This window comes from Dermacentor albipictus, chromosome 5, assembly GCF_038994185.2.
Source record: "Dermacentor albipictus isolate Rhodes 1998 colony chromosome 5, USDA_Dalb.pri_finalv2, whole genome shotgun sequence".
NCBI lineage: Eukaryota > Metazoa > Arthropoda > Arachnida > Ixodida > Ixodidae > Dermacentor > Dermacentor albipictus.
The window spans coordinates 76,058,355-76,080,000 of NC_091825.1; the positions used below are offsets into that span (position 1 = coordinate 76,058,355).

The 21,646-nt window shown below is 45.5% G+C and overlaps 1 protein-coding gene and 1 pseudogene across 1 annotated transcript; both read left to right on the forward strand.

Annotated features, from left to right (window-relative positions):
- Positions 1-11,314: 11,314 nt before the first annotated feature.
- On the forward strand, positions 11,315-12,289 carry LOC135899736 (uncharacterized; annotated as a pseudogene).
- A 2,364-nt stretch (positions 12,290-14,653) lies between these two features.
- LOC139060309 (uncharacterized) lies at positions 14,654-15,685 on the forward strand. Its single transcript, XM_070539411.1, has one exon. It carries the CDS (start codon positions 14,678-14,680, stop codon positions 15,683-15,685), a length of 1,008 nt encoding a protein of 335 aa, XP_070395512.1. The 5' UTR covers positions 14,654-14,677.
- The last annotated feature ends 5,961 nt before the right edge of the window (positions 15,686-21,646 follow it).

The following is a 21,646-nucleotide window of genomic DNA, read 5'->3' on the forward strand; positions in this document are numbered from 1 at the left end:
TGTAGATTTGTCTCACCGTGATACCTTCTGTCGAGGCGGCGCACGTTGACTGAAACAAGTCTGGCCATCTGCGTAGAACTCAGTGTACGTTGGTGTTCGCCTAATAGCTGTTAGGACTTTCCCCTTTCTTCGTTCGGTGTTCGTATTGTTACGCCTCAAAACAGCAATTGGCAATCTCTGGAGAGTTCTCACGTGGCAGTCCTTTCATCTGCGCGCGCCCAGACGATGACGGAGCCAGACATTGACTGCGACGCGCAAAGTTTACGAGAGTAACAATGTGGGCTTGTTGTGAACGCATCTCGAATAGGTGTACGGTAGCGCGATTAAAAGGCTCCCGCATACCAATTCAACAAAGAGCAAACAAAGAGCTTGCTTCCAAGTGACAACTGCCGCCGCCGTCTGTGGAATTGGTAACTACAGCGAAGGCCTCTCTACCACAACCTGACCCCGATAAGCGGACAATCACAGAGAGCCCACTACTTTGTGAAAGATGACATCCACCCCCGTCCCAAAGCCGCAACCACTTATGTGAAATCACATGTATATGGCATATAAATGAACTCAAACTGAAACGTTGAGGACTTCCGGGGTAATGGTGTTGACTTGAATTTCCCAGATTGCCATGCAGTTGCGACATTTGCGGGGTCGACTCTGCAACACAGGAGGCGGAGTCAGGCGAAATAGTGCCATGCCATTGGCAGGATTTTGAGAACGATTAGATGATTGGGATTGACCGAGACAATAATCAGATTCCCAAACCTAGTCACCTAAAGCAGACGACTGCTTTAAAAGCGCACACCTTTGGTGCAGTGCCTGTCCTGACATATGCTTAGGTCTGTGTCCTCGCGTGTGTTGATGTGTGCTCAGACATGTAGTGAGCTCAGAGATATAAAGTGCTCCTACATGCAATGGGCTTCCGAATTTGTGGAGCCAGTGTAAATGACGTAAAACAAATCCTTTATCTTTCACTTCAATTGCGAGACGAACTAATCCGCGTACTCGGAGGATTCCTGGCCTAAATAGAACTCCGAATCGCAACAGTACCTAAATCCTTCCTATCGAGCCATGGGGTGAGGGGATGCTTTCGTCAAGGGAATCTTTTCGAGGAATGTTCTGGCAGCCGTACCCTCAGTCAGGTAGCCTTTTTTTTTCTCCATCAGCCTCGCCCTGCTCTCAAACATGCGACGTAGTCGTTCAACGAGGGCAATTTACGCAGTTAACCTCTCATGTGCGTCCTTTGTGTCCTTTTAAAATACCTTAGAGCTATCGCTACGTTCGTAAAGACATTTCCAAGGTATAATGTCATCTTAATATTTTTTAAGGCAATGTGAGGACAGACACAGCCATGACCCTCGTGGCTAAGGCAATGAAGACGAAATACGCTTTGGTGCTTGACTACAAGCCACGTGAGCTCTTCTAGAGTAGTTTTGAAGTGTCTGTAGCTAACCTTTATTCGTGTCTGTACCTGTTACATTAAAGTACATGGTCTGTGGGCATAGGATTGATATTGCAGTACATCATTTTTTTATGAGGTGTGTATTGGCAACAGATATCCTACACAAAATAATTTTTTTTCATAACGACTTGATGAGGACGATGCTATGACAATGGCGACATAATCACGATCACTACAGAATAAAAAAAGTAAGTGTGACGTCAGTGGCACTACATAAGTAGTATACTAAGGACGACGTGAGGGCAGATGGTTGGCGTTTGGTAATTGATAAGGATGGCTAAACGACCGTCTAATTACGATGGCGTGACGACAATCGTATCATGAATGCGTAACGATAACGAGGCGAGGGCTGCTGCCTTACGAGCCGGATAACGAAATTATTTTTCATCTTCATCATCGTAGTCATCATCATCCTCATCCTGGATACGCACGCTGCTGGGAAAAGGCCTTTCCCATACTTCAATTAGAAAGGAACAGCGCCAACTAAGACGATCGCGAGAGGAAGAGCGTCACAGGACAAGCCCTTGCCCGGTGTCCTTGCACCTCTCGTGATCGTCTTAGTTGGCGCTCTTCCTTTTTAATTCAAGTATGCACCATCTAGCCCCAATGAATGTTGTCCTGAGCCTCTCCCATGTTTCTCCAACAACCACGGTCATGTGCTAATTCTGGCCATCTTGTCCCTGTAAACCTCTTAATCTCAACCGCCCACCTGACTTTCTGCCTCCCCCTGCTGCACTTTCCTTCTATTGGAATCTAGTCCGTAACCTTTATTGACCATCGGTTATCTTGCTTCCTCATTACATGCCCTGTCCATGCCCATTTATTTTTCCTAATTTCAAATATTATGTAAATAACTCGTGTTTGTTCCCTCGGCCAATCTGCTCTCTTCTTATCCCCCCTTAACGTTACACCTATCATTCATCTTTCCATAGCTCGTGGCGTCGTCTTCAATTTAAGTAGAACACTTTTTGTAAGCCTCCAGGTTTCAGCCACCTAGATGAGTACTGGTAAGACACAGCTATTATACACTCTTCTTTTCAGTTGTGTATTGCTCTCGAATTTACAACGCCGCCTACACGTTTAGGTGTCCAGTGTGCAGATATCATGTTTAGTGCAAGCAATTTCCATGGGCAACATTATCGCTCAAAACTTCGTAGTTCTAGCGGTAATGATAATTAGAAACTTCTCACTCACGTCATAATGCACCTCAATGCAAACGCGCAAACACATTATTATAGTGAACGGGAAAAGAACTGCGTGACCTTTTTTTAGCATACCTTCTTTTTTGTTTGCAAACACTAATAAACATATTTTATGCAACACCAGGGCTATCTACAATATGTAGGGTCTCTCGATGGCCTTTGTGTTATCAGCAAGGCTGCGAAGCCTTGTTTCGTAGTGTACGCTGTAACCAAGTAATCATGCATTTTGCCCCTTTTTCTACTTTTTATAACTCCTGTAGATTTGTCTCACCGTGACACTTTCTGTCGAGGTGGCGCACGTTGACTGAAACGAGTCTGGCCATGTGCGTAGAACTCAGTGTACGTTGGTGTTCGCCTAATAGCTGTTAGGACTTTCCCTTTTCTTTGTCCGGTGTTCGTATTGTTACGCCTCAAAACAGCAATTGGCAATCTCTGGAGAGTTCTCACGTGGCAGTCATTTCATCTGCGCGCGCCCAGACGATGACGGAGCCAGACATTGACTGCGACGCGCAAAGTTTACGAGAGTAGCAATGTGGGCTTGTTAACGCATCTCGAATAGTTGTACGGTAGCGCGATTAAAAGGCTCCACAAAGACGTCGCGATCTTTCACTACCAGTTTTTGCAAGCCATTGGAACTCCAACTCATTCATGCAGAAAGCTTGGCCTATATCTTGTGACTCTACTCAGGCAAAAATAGGTGTGATCAATGAAAAAGAGATTGATGTTGCTGTAGCTCAGCTTTGACTCATTTTTTTACTTAGAGTATACAGCAAGGGAACACTGCCTACTCGGAAAGGTCATTGTACTTGAGCGCGGGTGCCTTTCAAAATTAAAATAAAACTATACCTTTGCTGATATTTTATATCCGTACCCTGTTTCTGACGTGATGAATACGATCAACAGTCTGATAAATCGGATGCTCTGTGTTTTAAATGTTACCCATAAGGTCATCCTGCAGACGTTCGCTTAAAACCATTTTAATAAGGTGTTTACCTACATATGGAATGCAGGAAATTCTACTCGGGATACAGTTGTCTGCGACAGACATTAAGTACACTGATGACGTTAATTAGCGGCTGGGTGTATATATAAATGCCACGTCTCGCCAGTATGTATACCTTTTTTTAGGTGTTGAACACCGAAACACCATCAAGAGACATGTATTACCTCTTACTTGTCTTTGCACTTGCGACATTTCCAAGCTCCGGTGTTGGGAAAAAAAATCGTACTAAGCCAACCTTGGAGGATCTAAGAAATGTAAGACATTTATTTATATCCGCTGCGGTCGCTCACTGGCTCTCTCATTCTGCAGTTTGGTGCATGGGCACGGCTTTTATTTGCCAGCCACATTTTGATGGAGGCGTTAGCCTAACATGGTCGCATACAATGTAGGTACACGATAACTAACTCCGAGGGGTCAGAAGTATTCCGTGCCTCTTCACTGCGGCGCCTGTTCTGTCAGAGTAGTCCTTTGTGACGTCCAACTTCACGAATCACTAAATCACGCTATGTGTGACTCACTAGTCCAACGTTTGAAGCAAAACATGTTTTATAAGAACTAGCATGTCTGTGCAATTTGTATAACTACTCCCGGTCACCTATTATCCAATGTTCTAGTCACAGACTATTTATTAGTCTTACTTTGCGCGATGGTCCCCGAAGTCCTATTTTTTTCATTTCTTTCTAGATCTTCATGTTTTTCAATCTTGTCTTCTCTGCATATTTATACATAGTTTATTTATATTCTTTTGCATCGGTTTTGTGTGCGACAGGATTGTCAGCTGTCACCTAGAATGATGGCAGTTTTATCACTTGAAAACAACTGCTCGACATGATGCTTCATTGAATGGGAAGGGCCGGTCTTATCGACCTGGCGTACCACTTTATCGCCTGACTTTCTGTGTTTGTGGTCAGTACAGCGGTATCAACCTATATTTGTTCTAATACTAATGATATAACGAAACGTGGGTAAGTTCGTGCTTTGAAATGAAGGAACGAATCGCATGTCAATTAAAAACACGGCTATAGGTTCCTAGATTTCGGCCTTTACAAGAACATTAGGAAACTGAACCAAGTTGATTGTCTTCAACCGTTCTTTTTCCTACGCCACCGCTATCGCGTTGCCCCTACGCTGTAGTGCGCACCAGGCCACCTGCTAACCGTCAGCTTCATGCGAGCCATAGGAGCCAATAAAGAAAGTGTTGTTCTGTACCACCACCGCTACGACTGGGGAGTTAACGGCGCTACACAGACGGGAGCCTGAATGCGCTTCTTATTGGGCTACGTCACGAAGCATTCGCGCTGAGGGGTTAGTGAGGAATTCTTGTGCGGCAAGAAATTCGCGAGATAGGACCTGAGCAATCATTTCGAAGGCCACATCACGCTGTGAAAGTTTTCAGAGTAGCAATCAGCTCAAAGCTTAGGGGTACGGTGAGGGAAGTCTGGCGTCAATCAAGAATTGGCATGCCCGCATAGCCATTCCCCGGGGCATGTCTCGACGAGTTCGAAGGCACACGCCCCTTCCATCTCTCTATGTTTAGAGGAACTTGACAATGATGAGTCGGTGCGAATAAGTGAAGTGGTAAGATATAAAATTGATGCTTTTCAGTAATTACTTGAGTTCATAAGACTAGCAAAACTGTGCAAATGTTTTTGTCTAAAGTATTCGCCTACATTATAGATACGGCATTCGGGTAGCCTGCTGACATGGTGCATTTGGAATGAGTTTGGCAGAGTTTGTAAAACCATGCCTACTGTGGCTTGTCGACCGAGCACTCATGACAGGCATGCCTTCCCGAGAGGCACAACTCGCATAAGAAAAGGCGCATCAAAGCGAGTTGTTCAAGCAATGGGAGGTGGAGAGCGCATGAAGTCCAAAAGGAGAACACATTTTCCAGGAACTCTGGCAATTTGCGGGTAGAGCTAAATGTGAACAGTAGTACGCACGATGGTTTTAGCAAAATGTGTATACCAGCTGAAGCTCTCTCCGAAAACTGGGGTGAATTCGGGCTACTCGCGCATGCCACATACAAACTTGCATAACAAATCGTCCTTGCCTGGATCAGCTTGTGTAAAGCTTTTTGGAAGCAATCGTGGAGGGCGTACCAATTGCGTCGTCGCCACAGCCTCAACACGAAACACCGAAGGATAAACTCCGTTTGGTGAAGGCGGTCTTCCGTAGCGGCTCCAAGAAGAGTGTTAAATAGTAGTGGTTCCCGATTAGAACGCCAATCATAACAGCTCCTACCGATTATTCGTAATGATGGCATGGATGAAAATATGGCCCTCCAGTTCAGTGGATATGACTGGATGTGCCTTTAAGAAAGGGAAACAAGGCTTGTTATGCCAAGCTCACCCACATTTCAATACTAAGAAGAAAGTTCACTGATGTCTGCATCTAAGCTTACTAAAATGCATGAACTCATTTTCATTTGTGAGGCACGCAAAGGAGTTTATTTTTGACAGACTCGACTAGTGCTGCAGTTTGAAATCTAGCATCTTACATTCTTGAAGGCATGAAAAAGTTACACTTAGACAACACTCATTAGTTTATTAGACGAACTCTTTGTTTTGAGTACGACAGACGACCGGTAACACGGAACTCAAGCAATGTTTATTTTCATATTTTATGTCCCCACTAAATATATTAAAGCGATAAACTCATTTTGATGCAGTAGCAATGTGCACACATTACACTTGTAACCCCCAGAGGCAGGGTGATTTAGCTGTTCATTTGACACAAATCTAAAATGCCAACTTATATTAGCAATCTCAAAGGCGCGATAAAAACAACAACAGTAAGCAAAGCGCCTCCGCAATTGTAATTCCACACAGCAGCTGCTACAGTCAATGCCGATGCGTAATTCGCTGTTTGACAATTCACCGAGTTCGTAGACATAAGCACCCTTTCAGATTCGCACCGTGCTCGAAAGCCGCAAGAGGAGACAAAATAAGACATAAAATCACTTAATACATGAGCGAGAACGGTTCAGTCTTATGGCTAAAGTGATTTAGTGCGTGACGGCGACGAGCGACGGCTTCGAGTGACAAAACGGGCCGTCGCTTGAACAGATCCCTCGGTTCTGCAAATCTAGAATTCACCTCTCGTCGCCCGGGAGTCGCTATGAGCGACTAGCCGATAGCGTGAAGCCGGAACTGGATGTACATCGCTCAAACACTACCGAATGTTTCACGGAACGAGCAAACGACATGATCTTTATACGTGCTAAGATAAGAATCTACTGCTAGACGTTCAGAAATATTTTATGCTACTTGTTGCAGTAAAATACATCAACCTAAATTACTAAAGCACGTGTCAAGCTTCTTTAGACGCGTATTTTCAGCCCTCATACAGGCAACACCGGGGAGCTGTCGCTCAAAATCGTCGCTAGCACGGTGTACGACTTGTAAGCGACTAGCGAACGCGACAGCCATCTCCATCGCATCGCCGGTAGCTGTCGCGTGCAAGATCGTTTACATGGGGTTTATACTTTATTCAGCATAAAACATGAATTCCTCATGCGTTTTCAGTAAGTTCAAAATAACGCACCCAACGGACCTCCTGCAGCATGCAGCTGAATGTATGCGGCAAATTTTCTAACTAGAACTGGCGCTGCACTTAACTTCAGATTACCCATGGGCGGAGGCGCCGTCAAGCGCTCGGCTTATCTATAACGAAAACATGCCACCAGCAAAATGACACCTTCTGTTATGCGACTCCTTATTTCAACAGCATTCCGTACACAGCAGGCTGTCAAATTAGAATTCACTTACTGTGGAGGATATTTTGTTATATAGAACGAATGACGATCGACTGTCGTGTTTTCACGGCGGCGACAGATGGCTGACACACTATCTCCTTTGAATGGCCTTCGTTGCTGCTCGCTGGACGGGTGACCTTTCTCCGATGCTGTACTGTTCCGCGATGTTGAGAGCGCGCGATCGGGCAACTCCGAGTGAAAAAGAAGGGCGCTCGCTCCGCGTTCCTGTGAACTGTGGTGTGTTCTGATGGTGTGTTCCTTGCTCAGCGTGCGTTAGCGATACATCACCATGTTCGGGGCCAGCCTCCTACAGTTGAAGCAGAAGTTTACGCTACGTTTTGTTCTCTATTGCCGCAAGAGTAAAACGGAAATTCTACTCTCTCTCCCTGAAGCGCAGAGTGAAAAGCACACTTCACTCTCTTTGTTGACGGAGTGAACAATACATTTCACTCCCCTGGACACTTTGCGAGAGTGAAACAATGTTTTCAAGAATAAATCGGCCCCTTCACTCCTGCGATTACCCTACCTAGTCTTTAGAGTGTTCTAAAGCATTTTTTCTCGGTGCTTCCAGCTCAATTTTGAATCCTTAATTACCAGATCAAACCGGTTCGATACTTTTGCTCCGGAGCTGAACCTGAACTGTACGAAAGAAATGTATGGAAACTTGTCAACGTGAACACGGGCTGAAGTCGAAAGCTTTCTAGTACGACACCTTGCTGGTCTGCGCGTAACGGGCAGACAGCATGCAGCAAAATGTATCTGTTCCATTCATTGGACACTATAAAACACGGTTGGTTTTCCTTGGATATGTCAGAGAACATCCAAGAATGACACCGGCAACACCATTCTCAGCGCCCCTGATGACGACGGCGTTCCCAGGCTTGTTCACTCTAAAGACTGTGGTGTAGTATATTTGCCACACAACAATAATGGTCATATGCCTCGCTTGCGTTTTCTTTCCTGAAAACGCTGCACTCGTTACTTTCCTGTCGAGAATGTTCTACCATTCTGATAACGCGAATGCCGTTCGTGACTTGGAAATACCTGGCTCACAGCGTTAAAAAAAGGAAATGCGGGCAAGACAGATGACGTTTGTTCATCATCATCGTCGTCGTCGTTGGCATCATGAGCCTATTTTATGTCCACTGCAGAAAGAAGGCATCTTCCTGCGATCGCCACTTACCCTGTCCTGCTATCCTAAACTGCACTTCTCTTCTCTTGGAGCTAAAGTAGCGAGTCGGCTTTATCGGATTCATACGAGTTCAAAATGGGTCGGAAGCATCGAGAAAAAAGTTTCAGGAGACATTTTCAGCCTCGCTCACTAATTTGTCTAGGCAATGGAACTGGCAAAACTACTGAAGAACGCGAAAATGAGGGATATTGGAAGCTATCACGTGAGAAAGACTGAATAAGCCGTAAATAAAAGGACGCAGCCTGAAATCAGTGCGAAGGAAACTTGGCATTGGACAAACCAAGATGTATGCACTGAAAAATAAGCAGGGTAATATAATCAGTTTTCTCGAAGATGTAGTAAAAGCAGCGAAAGAATTGTATAGTGATCTGTACAGTACCCAGATGAGCCATGATACCTCCATTCGAAGCACTAAGAAACAGGTTGCAGAGACTTCTCTTATAACTTGCGATGCGATTACGTTTATTGTTGTTTGGCAATACACATCCCAAAAGGTGCAACTGATTTTAGAGTGTTACTGCGGTGCAGCCGCAGTTGCCTCGCATGATGCATCGAGCGAACATGTTGCCTCCGCCTAATGTATAAAGTAAGAGTTCAGCAAAGAAAAAATATATTTAGAAGAAATTAAGATGTTGGACAACTCTGGTCTGTCTTGCTGGCTTCGTAGTCTACTGCCGTCGAACCAGTGGATCGCCCAATGCACAAGTACTTGAGCGACAAAGTTCTCCATACGTTGACTCTAAGAGCACGTTCAATAGAAGCCTACTAATCATTTATATGACCGATTCTTCAATTCGCTAATGCCTATTGTTCGTTGGTACTTTATATAAAGTTACACAATTTTAATCAAATAGGCATTCTATTGGTAAATTGGGCTGATAAATATTCACCGACAATTACGATACTCGCTAATGTTAAAGTTCCGCGCCGCTCCTACATGTGTTTTCATTTCGCGACATATTGGCTGGCGCAGACAATCTGTGTCGTCCGGAACGTTCAAACGGCGGGTGACGCGCAGCCGACTCGCTATTCGGGAGGTCCCGAGAGGCAGCGCATGCTTGACGCATGTATGCGATTCACAGAAGCCGCCGCACACAGACCTCCGATTATGCAGTGCTTTATTTCCGCAAAGACGATGCGCACTAATCTGGCGCCATGTCGCAGCCATTTTTTCCCTCGGCGCTTCGCGTTCGCTTTCATGCCCCAATGTGCTCGTTTGCTCAGTAGTCGCAGGAACGGCGCCTAAGAGCTGCGCTATAAAACAGTGAATATTTATAAAAATTATTTCTGCAAGTACTCGAAAGCATTGTAGGCACTTCGTCTTATCTGTTTCGCAATGCGCAACAGAACTCAAAGCCGCACCGAGCTCAGATGTTAAGAGGATTGGCTTGATAAGTGTGCAATAGTGCGGCCAACTTCCATTGTCTCAGCCCGAATCATGAGCTTTATACGTCATTCTGTAACCTCGTTTTCTTCCTGTATTATGGCGTTGTTCGGGATTCATGGTAGTTTCCCCGCCAGTTCATTGTAAAATAAACCAAAGAACTGTTTTACATTTGGTGGAGATAGGAGCCATGTTAGGGGTGGTGCGTAGAGCGAATGCAATGGATGTGGAGTAATTACGGTTGTCTTAATAAATGACTACATTCTAAGAAAAATCCCGGGGAAAACGGGAGTAACTGCGCCGTTAGTCCTAAAAAGGGCGCTTTCGTCCCTCAAAGGACTAACTGCATGAATGTGCGTGCCGTGTGCAAATTTCGGAGAGTAAGTGTTTAGTCCCTGGTCGGAAAGAGAGCAATGGGAGGACGAACGGCAACAGTTACTCCCCGGGCACTTCGCTGTTTTCGTCCGTGTCATGGAGCGATGCGGCGAAAACCGTATTGTCTATAAATCGTGAATGGTTCGAAGTTCGTGCATTGTCTATTGAACTGCATGCAAAGCAGCGCCTTGTCTCTTCGTGAGAAAATTACGTGAAACTTAAAACTGGAATGTGAAGAGGCATGCCCTTCGTACGCACCCCATAAGTGAGCGATACACATTAAACGCGCGCAAGTCATTGATAGACGGCTACATTTTCTTGGTCAATAGTAGCTAAGTTCCTTCCGTTCCAAGGAGATTGGGAACTGAAGCGATGTGTACCTCGAACGGCACACGCTAAGCGATAGAGAAATTGGCCTTCTCTGTTGTCTTCGGTGCGCCGTTTGAGCTCGCTACACGTATACATGGCGTAGTGCCTCAGTTTAAATCACCCTAAGAATACTCGGGCTGATTTCTTTTCGCAGTCGCTTATGGTTGCAAGTACACTCAACGTTAGACTCTCACTGCATAGCTTGCACAAAATACTGAGTCGCTTCTATATTGCCGCACTTGCGTTCCCATGCCTCACCTTTACTAAATATCCACCGTTGTCAACCAAGCGGCATGGTGGTGGAGCAAGAAGAGGCTTGTTCGAACGGCCACGTTTGCGATGAGCTCCGCTGGAAACAGCGCATCGGCCCTCGGCCGAGGATCACACCCGCCTTCAACTACTGATTCCGGTAATTATAAAGTCGTTCTCCCTCGTCTACCGACTGGCAATACCGTTCTCAACTCAGTTTTCCTGCATGCTGACCTGGCAGGGCGGCCGTATCGGGCCCCGGACTTTCGCGATGCACTCCTTTCAGTGCTAAATGCAACTGATATCCTTGGCGCTGGACAATACCAGATGAGCCATTTGTGGTTAGTCACATGTGTCAACAGCATCGCGAAACAGAAACTTGTCGACAAAGGCGAGTTGCTGGTGAAGGGCCTCAAGTGCCTTGTGATAGACCCGGAATGCAAGAATATCAAGATGAAGCTTCTTTGGCTTCCCCCACACCTCGAACAGAGACGGATTGTTGAAGCGCTAGAGCCATATGGCACAGTGCAGTCCATTACGAGAGAAATGTGGCGGTGTGACGGCATGGAGGGCTGGCAAATGACTAATCGAGACGTAGCGTTCACATTGAAAGATGGGGTTTCTGCCAGTAATCTGCCACATCTATTGAGCATATACGGCCACCAGTGTCTCATCTTGGTTCCTGGCCGACCACCACTTTGCCTCCGGTGCAACAGAGTTGGGCATATCCGGCGATAGTGTAGAACACCGCGCTGCAGTAACTGTCACCGCTACGGTCACCCTGCAGATGCATGCGTCGGAACCTACGCCGACAAGCTTCGTGGAAATAGACCATCTGAAGATGACACCATCACCGATCATCTAATGGATGTGAGCGAAGTTGTGGATGCAACTGGCGAAACACTCCCTGAGACTCGTGGACAAGAACAGATTAAGCCGTCATCGGCTGAAATTAGCCTCAGCCAGAAGCCTGCGAGCGAGGATGAGACTAAGGCGCCTGACGACGAACCAACTGTGTCATGGGCAGAATCGCCACCAGTTCAAGATCGCCCACCGTCAGTGGAATCTGGATCTACGTGCGAGGCAGCTAAGAAGCGTCCAGCGCCATTTGACAATCCATCGCCCTCGGGAAAGGAGGCTCGCGTTCCCAAAGTGTCAAAGTTGACAGAACCGCTCCGGGGAAAGCCTACTCCTGCAGATGTACCTTGTGTTAACGTGCACCAAAAGGTCCATAGCGCATCACCTCATCAAGAAGGGAGTGGTGCACCTCTGGAGCAGCGTTTAAATGCTGCACCTACATAGGTAATCATGGCGGGCGCTCTTCCCTTCCATTTTGGCACTTTAAATGTCCGTGGCTTACGAAGTAAGCGACGGCAAGTACAGCTTCTTCATTTGTTACGCAGTAGAAAATTAGATATTGCTGCTATTCAAGAAACAAAGATTGAATCCGACGAAAACACAGAAGTAGCTCTATCTCCCTTCCTGTCTGACTATAATGTTTGTGTCAGTCATGCAGTAGGCGTTTCCGCAGGTTGTTTGTTATTTGTTAGCAAACATTTACAATGTAATTTGCTACATTTGTTTACAGACGGGGAAGGGCGCCTAATCTGTTGCGATATTGATATCAGTGGCACGAGCTTCAGATTTGTGTGTGTTTATGCCCCGAACAAGTTACGTGATCGCGAGTGTTTCTTCTTATCCCTAGAACATCATTTCTGTACTGATCGTGCATTGGTCGTCTTCGGAGACTTCAATTGTGTATGTAACGCGCAAGATCGTACGTCACTGAAGCTGAGACGCGATCCAAGTAGTGATGCTTTGCAACGCCTGATATGTGATTATCAGCTTGTGGACATTGGGGAAAATGAAAAGGCGGGATGCCGATATACACACTTCCAGGGTACCTCGCATGCAAGACTTGACCGAATTTACGTTTCACTTAGCGCACTACCTCTTATTTATGGTTACACTGTTCACCCTATATTCTTCAGTGACCACTGCCTAGTGTCAGCATCGTTTGGCAGCCGTCGTTACCAAAGTCGGCGTATGTGCTGGGAGCTGTGGAAGTTTAATAACCAGTTACTTTCGCGAGAGTGTTTCTTAAATCGTGTTACTGAGCTTATAGCTCATGTCTCATGCCGCAAGGACTTGCCACTCTTTGCTTTGTGGGAATTATTCAAACAGGAAGCTAAAATGATAGCTATCGAAGAGTCATCAATATTGGCCTTTGAAAAAAAGACTAATTACAAAGCATTGCATAGACTATTGTGTGAATTGCATGAGCTTGAATGCCTACATCCAGGTCAATATATTGATGATATTCATAAGGTCAAGGCGCAGTTACAAACTTTTAACGCAGAAAAATACAGAGGTGCGCTTGTGCGTGCGCGAGAGCAGCGTTTCCTGGAAGAACAGCCTTGCAGTAGGGCCCTTGGTGATGAGCGCCGGCACGCGCTGTCTAAACAAATACTGGAGATAGAGTATGGTGGAATCATTGTTAATGAGCCTACTATAATAACTAAAGCGTTTTTTGAACATTATGAAAAACTATTTCGAGACCATAAGCCATTGGATACAGATGCTGCCAAAAAAATTGTATCGTTGCTGCCCCAGTTAAATCAGGATGATTACGATTATACAAATGAAAACATTGATATTAATGAGGTAACTGCATGCATCGATTCGTTAGCGAAGGGCAAGACGCCCGGCCCGGATGGCCTTACTGCCGAATTTTATCAGTGTTTTCGTTCCCTCTTATCGCCATTACTACTTAAGGTGTACCGAGAGGCCTTGGAAGCAGGGTACTTAACCGCCACAATGTACGAAGGACACACCGTTTTTATAGCCAAAAGCGATGATGAGACTAAATTGCAAAAAGTGGACGGATATCGGCCTATCTCCTTATGCAATGTGGATTATAAAATTTTTGCTAAGGTATTAGCTAACCGTTTGCAAGTTGTAATAAGATCTGTGGTCGGTGATCATCAAACATGTGGCATCAGGGGCCGGTCCATTCAGACGAACATTCATGTTGCGAGATCGGTGCTAGAGTGCGTAGCTGAGGGGATTGGACAGGTGGCAATGGTACAGCTAGATCTGGCTAAGGCGTTCGACAGGGTGAATCACGCATTCCTGTTTACTGTACTAGAGCACATAAATATCGGATCTCTGCTCCTTAGAGGTATCAGGACATGTTATGCTAATGGATCAACCAGATTAATAGTGAATAGCTCTCTCTCCGATCCAATTAGGCTTTTATCATCCGTACGACAAGGATGCCCTTTGTCACCGCTTCTGTTCTGTTTGTATTTAGAGCCACTTTGTATGAGCATTCTTAAAGAACAAAATTTCCAGGGGTTTAAATTACTGACTAATGAGGTTCGGGTTCTTGCGTATGCAGACGACGTGGCCTTTTTTTGTACCGATAGAAAGAGTGTTGAGACTGCTCTTGCAATTACAGAAGAATTTTGTGCGGCGTCTGGTGCAAACGTTAATTTTGACAAAAGTTCAGGTTTTCGGTTTGGATTATGGGCCACAGTGCCATCACATTACGCAGACATTCAATGGAAAGAGGATCTTCGTTATTTAGGTGTGCCTCTCTCACAGTATAGAAATAGCAACGCTCATTGGTCGGGAGAAGTTGGCAAAATTCAACGTAAAGTGAACTCATGGCGAGGGCGGAATTTGTCAATGTTCATTCGTGCTGAGGTGTGCAACGTGTTCTTAGCTTCCCGTCTGATGTATGTGCTGCAAGTACTGCACTGCTCACGACTTCGCCTTCAGGCACTGCATCGCGTATTTGCAACATTTATTTGGAGTTCGAGCTGTGAATCGATGCGGCGCGACAATCTGTTCCTCCCCCTTGAACGTGGTGGCCTAGGATTAGTACACCTCTTTGTCAGACAAATTGTTTCTCGCCTGTTTTTCTTTCGAGACAGTGACCATCCGTTTTTGCGTGAAATGTTGCAACTCCGTTTAGTTCAGTATGTTCCTAATATAGTAGTGTCATCAAATGTAAAGGATGTCCCACAGATTCCTTGGGGCTTTCTCAAAGAGGTTGTTGACACATTTCTTTTCTTGAAAGTTAGATTCAGCCTGGAGTATGTGTTCACTGCCAGTCGAAAAGCAATTTCTGCGGCACTGGTGGACTCTATTTTCCCAGATCCTTTGTATCGTGCACCTTATTTAAGCCGACCTTATCAGGATGTACTTAAGCGCGTCCGAAAAATGTGTGTCCCTCCTGGAGTAAAAACATTTTTCTTTAAATTACATTCAGAAACACTTCCTGTGAAAACTTGGTTAAATTCGAGGGGTTGCTTTGTGCCATGGACAACAAACTGTCGGCTCTGTCCACGTGCCGAAACCATAGATCATTGCTTCATAGACTGTAGGGACGCTGTATTTTTTTGGGACATTCTCCAACGGACGCTTAAAAAGGACATTGACATAACTCCATATTCAATTAGGTTTCTGCCGTTTAAGGTTCCGGGTGGTCCTCCCTATGACATGTTCATTACACTTGGCTTATATAGCCTGTGGAGAAGTAGACTGTGTGATCGCCATGCCGAAAGCCCGCGATCTACAAAGTCCTTCTTTCGTGAAAGTGCTGCCTATGTAAGAAGTGTGTACGCCGCGCAGGAATCTCCACCAGTCTGGATGCACTTGTTGGACGCATGTGTGTGTTTGTCCGAGTTTTAAGTGTGTAGTTGTGTCAACATCGTAATACACTTTAAGTTTTGTTTTCCATGTAATAAAGAAAAAAAAAACAAGCGGCATGGTGGAGTGGTTAGTTTTTTTTTTCTTTATTGCCGACTTCAACACGTCAGTTTACAAAATCAGTCCGCGCGAAGAACACAACACGTATGTTAAAAATACGTCACCCTCACTTGGGGTTACGTGATGAGATTAAAATTCACGCATGTGTAGCAAAGCTTCCATTCTTGGAAGCCACTCAGGCACTGGGTCTTGTATCTTGTATCCTTCAATAGCTCTGCTAACAGATTCACAAAAATACTGTCTTATGGGCCTGGCATCAATGTCTGCGTGGCTGACCGCCATCCTGGATCGCCAAATACTGTGCAGGCCCAATATCATAATCATGTCAAAAGGAATCCCGTCTTCACTCTCGACGGGCAGAAATCTAATTCCGAAAGCATCAACCGGTAAGTCTTTTTTAATCGTGCGTTGGAGAATGTCCCAAAAGAAAAGGGCTTCCCAACAATCTAAGAAAACATGTTCGATAGTTTCCGGCTTCCGGCATATGAAACAATGATTTCCCCAAGGCACAAAGAAACCCTTCGCTTCCAAATACGTCTTGACTTCAAGAGTGTTCGTATGGAGCTTAAAGAAGAAACTTTTAACTCCGCCTGGTACAGTCATTCTTTTCACACGTTTTAGAACTGACTGCCATGGACCTGCACAGTACAACGACCTGTACAACGGTACCGGAAGAAAGACCTCACACAGGTCCTTATAAAGTTTCTTTCGCGACACCACTGACAAATATTCAAACGAAAATCGCACTTGCAAGACGCGACATGCCGTGTACACCTCTTTAAGGAAGCCAAAAATGCTCTCTTGCATACTCTCCGAACTAACAACCAAATTTGGCAAAACCCTGCCCAACCTGACCTGACACACAGTTCGCAAAAAGGGGTCATTCGTGTCATGAAAAAACATAAATCGGTTAACCAACTGGCGCAGATATAGATGGGCCATACCTAGTCCTCCAGAGCGGACGCGGTGAAACAGATTGGTGCGTCGTGTCCGCTCCCAAGTGCTTCCCCACACAAAAACCGCAAATACACGGTGCAGCTTCTGCACATTGACGCGAGAACAATGAATTGCTTGCAAGACATACCACAGCTTGGTTACAAAAAAAAAGGTTACAAATTGTGGCCCGCGCGAAAATAGACCAGCTGAAGCCCTTGAGCCTGTCGGCCTTCTCACGCATTTCAGCAACTTGGCATTTCCAATATGGCTCACTGTCGCGATAATTCTCCAGCGGCACTCCTAAATATTTTACTGGGGTTGCTGTCCAAGTCATGTTTGCGAAATTCGTTGGGGTTAAGGGCCAGTCGCCGTGCCAGAACCCCAAACACTTAGCCCAGTTCACAGCACTCCCGCTCACAGAACAAAAGTCTTTCACAATTTGAACCACAACACGAACGCTTTCGTAGTCAGCACAGAATACGGCAATGTCATCAGCATACGCGAGAATGCGGACCTCCGCCGCATGCAAACGAAAACCATGAACGCTGTTGCTTTCAATAACGCTCAAACAAAAAGGTTCAATATACAAACAAAAAAGCAATGGTGACAGGGGGCAACCCTGACGCACAGAGCGTTGCACTTGGATGCGCGCTCCCACCCCCTTATTTACTAACAACCGCGTCGTGCATCCTCTGTACGCCATGGTTACTCCTTGGCAGATGACTGATCCAACATTAACGTGCTCTAAAACAGAGAACAAGAGGTCATGCGGCACCCTGTCGAAGGCTTTCTCTAAATCGAGCTGGAGCATTGCGATGCTTTCATGCAAAGCATCGCAACACTCGAGCACGGACCGGGCTGTGTGTATGTTGGTATATATGGTGCGACCTTTGATACCACAGGTCTGATGTGGTCCCACTAATTCTTGCATCACGGCTTGGAGTCTTTTAGCCAGAATTTTCATGAAGATCTTGTAGTCTACATTAGTCAGGGATATGGGTCGGTAAGCGGTAACCTGTCGCAGTCTAGCTTCATCTTCGCTTTTTGGTATTAAAATTGTATGGGATGTTAAAAATGAAGGAGGAATCATATCCTTGTCATAAGCCTCATTAAACAGTGTAGCCAAAACCGGTGCTAAATCATCTTTGAATGCCTTATAAAGCGGTGCTACTAGCCCGTCTGGTCCTGGGGACTTTCCCGGGTTGAGGTCTTCTATGGCTTTCCGCACTTCTTCTGTTGAAATGGGCAGTTCTAGCCGCTCTTTCGTATCATCACTAAGCCGCGGCATTAAAGAGAGGAAACGGGTCTTGAAGTCTTCGGTTCTTACTTTGGTGTAACCAAAGAGCCCGCTGTAGTATTCATAAAAGGCCCTTTCTATATTTCCTTTGTCTACGTAGATTACACCGTTCCACTCTATTTTTGGTATGTCATTCTTGCGGGCGTGCCTTTTTTCCAAGCCGAGAGCACGTTTTGTGGGCATTTCGCCCGCTATCAGCCGCTGTGCCCTCGCCCTCACGATCGCTCCTCGATATCGCTCCGTATCTATTGCCTCTAGTTTCTGCTTGACGGTGCGCATTTCTTCGGTGCAAGTGCCTGGCTGCTTTCCTTCTTGCATTATCAAAAACTTTAGGTCATCTCTCAGCGTGTTTTCCTGCAGCCTTTGCTTTTGCTTTATAGCGCACGATCGTTCAATTGCCATCATTTTCATTGCCTGCTTAAATCTTTCCCACTTCGCTCCCAGAAGTTCGTTGTCCGCCATTGGCAGTTCGTGTATCGCCGACGTAACGCGATCCACGAAGATATCATCGTTTAGAAGTTAGAGTACTTGACTTGTAAGCGAGAGGGCGTGAGTTCGAATCCTACTCTCGGGCACGTTTTTTTTTTAGCTCTTAATTTTTTTATTAGGGTATAATTGCCTAATTTCATTAATTCCACCTTTGCGGAGCATCGGAACGAATTACCGTTACTCCCTTGAGGAGCATCGGGCAAGGGCAACTGTTAGACCCCGAAGGAGTAAGTGCATGGGGAGTAACAGTTCATCCCATGTCAGTTCGTCCCCAAAAGGACTAATGGTTGTGGCAAATCAGTTAGTCCCAAAAAGGACTAATCTCCCTACCCCTTTTAGTCCTTTTTTTCTTAGAGTGTAATGCAATCGTTCAGCCTTTAAAAGTGTGTCTAACGAATGGCGTGTAATAAAACGAGATCTAATAAAATAAATATACAAGCTCTGAGGACAAATTTAACGCAAATGAGGAGAAAATTATGGCATGCAGCGTGCACGCAAAGTAGAATGCTAGTGGCTGAAGTACAGCCTATCCTTCATTCGTCATGGAAAGCGTTGTATGTGAGCAAGGTTTAGAACATATAATTTATATGAAGACATTGCTTTAAAGTGACGGGTTTATTACAGGTAACCTAAATAACTAATAAAAATGCTCAAAAAGATAGCTACTTTGTACATTCAGCTGTGACCCTGCAATTCAGTACAAGTTAGTTACAAGTGTTCTCGATTGATACTATTGTAATGGCCACATGCTACGCTCTCAGTTGATGTTAGGAATATAAAAATTAAATACCATCATGAGGCCGTATTGCGTATCACCAATTTGGCCGTATTGGGTATCTTGCTTCTTTAATGCTGTAAAGCAGTGATTTAGGCTTGTTGGTAAGACATTGTGAGGCTTATAAGGCGTGAGAAAGACAAGGACGATAGGGAGACGTGACACACGTCTGTGTGTCACGTCTCCCTTTCGTCCTTGTCTTTTTCACGCGCTATAAGCCTCACGCTTCTTTAATATTTAGTATGGGTAGTGCATTGAACTTACCAGTTGTAGGTCATTTATTTGAATACTTCTTGAACTAACGTTCAGACTGTTGAGAATACCATTTAGGTAATCTCCGCACTTCACTGCCAATTTTAAACTTCTTCCAGTTTCTGAAAACAACCGGAAATATATATATATATGCACAAAGTTTAGACCGTACCATATACGAAGACTTGAACGAAACATGTACGCAATACCAACCAAAAATGACGGGAAGCGATCAGTATGACTTCTATCTGAAGTTCATGTTGAATTCTACTTGGTAAGTCCCTCAATATATTTCCAGATATGAAGGAAAACTATACACTAATTTCTTTTTTGTACATTTACCTGTTATCTTCTAATCACAAATTACTATATGCCCCATTGCGCGAATATCCGTCGGCGTGACCGTAACATGGTACCCAAAATGACCGACGCTACGAAGGGCAAGAACTCATCAAAAAATTCTCAAATTGACGTCACATTTCCCACAGAGGTTCCTCAAAGTAAAGCAAATTAATGCATTTGAACGAAAATTCTGAAAATTTTCGTCTGGATGGGAATCGAATCTGGGGTGCCAGGCGAACACGCTTCCATGGTGGCTCCGCGATTCTGGTTTATTAAAGGTGTTCCTACTGCGTGCGTCGTGGCATACTTCACGTCGCAGCCAATAGGGAGCAGGAGGAGCCATGTTATGAGCGTATAAAGTAAAGAAGCATGAATGTCGAATTGAACGACGCTAAACGCTCCTTCGAGTTATGGACCTCCTCGTGGGCTAGCGAGCGCGTTGAGAGGCTGGCGCGATTTCATATACCAGAAATTAATTTTTAAAAATTGAGAAATGCATCGTAAATTGAATCCCACGCTTGACTTGATTTAAATGACGCCTGTCATGAACGCACAAAAAGAAACGCAATGATCGTCTTGGGTGCGTTCACACCAGACGTTATTTATGTCAAGTCAAGCATGTGCTTCAAGTTAAGATGCATTTTTGAATACGTGGGTTAGCCTCAGTGAGGCACAGTTAGAACTAGTTGGAACGCAAGTGAGAGTTTGCCCAGAGAAGGAACCCGCAAGAAAAAAAAGAACACTTCACCAATAAGGATTACAATGATTTCGCATTCCCAAATGTATGCAGTCCTAATTGTCACGGCCTTTTTTTTCTTTTTGATAGCAATTCTATGCACGCTACAGGTGCATTTCTGCCGTTGCTGTCGGCATCGGCATCGGCGTGAGGTTCCGTATGAGTGAAAGCGTGTGAGGCTGAGCCGGAGAACGCGGTTCAGTGGCGTGCGCGAGCGAGTAACACCGTCCAGATGCGTGCCCTCTACTACCACGCGCGAAACCGGGGGGTCATGCGAGGGAGGATGGGCGTTCTTCTCCAGCGGCTGCTAGGATGAGGACTGCCACCACTCACGCATAGTAGAGTCAATTAGGCCACATCCTCCTTCTTTCTCTATCATCTTTCACTTCCTACTCCCTCTCCCCTGACGACGCTTCGCCGTGATCCCTCACGGGTTGCAGAATCAAGCGTCTTTCCTTTCTTTAGATCACTATCACTTCGATTGCCTGCATGCCCGCCGGCCCGTCCATATTGGCGACAACCGCGGCGTCTACTACGGCATGTTGGCCACGCCATTCGTGGACGCCGTAGTAGACGCCTTTGGCGGACACCGTAGGGACGCGTTGCGGGCGCTGGGGTGTCTTGAAAGCGATCTGCGTAGTGGGAATATTACTGCAAAGGATCAGCGATGTTTGCAGAGTGCGCTTAGGGCCGGTAGCTTCATATGCGCTGTGCTTTCGACGTTTCATTCGCGTTGAAGCGACAGATTCACGGACTCAATTGGCTCGCGGCTGCTGCCGCGATTGATAAGTCCAGTGTTTACTCAGAAGGTCTCCGTTGTGATCGAGTGAGATGTGTTCATGTTTACCTGTGCGCGCGTGACACCGTTCTAGCTAATTTAGTTAAAAGACGATGACGGGCTAGTTGGTTTGAATCCATGATAGAATTTGTAAGCACGACTCAACAAGGACGTAGGAACTAGCAGACACTCAATGTCAGCACTGTCTTATATGTCAGTTTCTTTCTACCTTCGCCTCGAGTGACGCTTGCATATTCTATCGTTCTAAATTTATTTAA

What these genes read in the sequence shown, in the direction of transcription:
- LOC139060309 (XM_070539411.1), top strand. Translation starts at nt 14,678, where the DNA reads ATGTTCATTCGTGCTGAGGTGTGCAACGTGTTCTTAGCTTCCCGTCTG.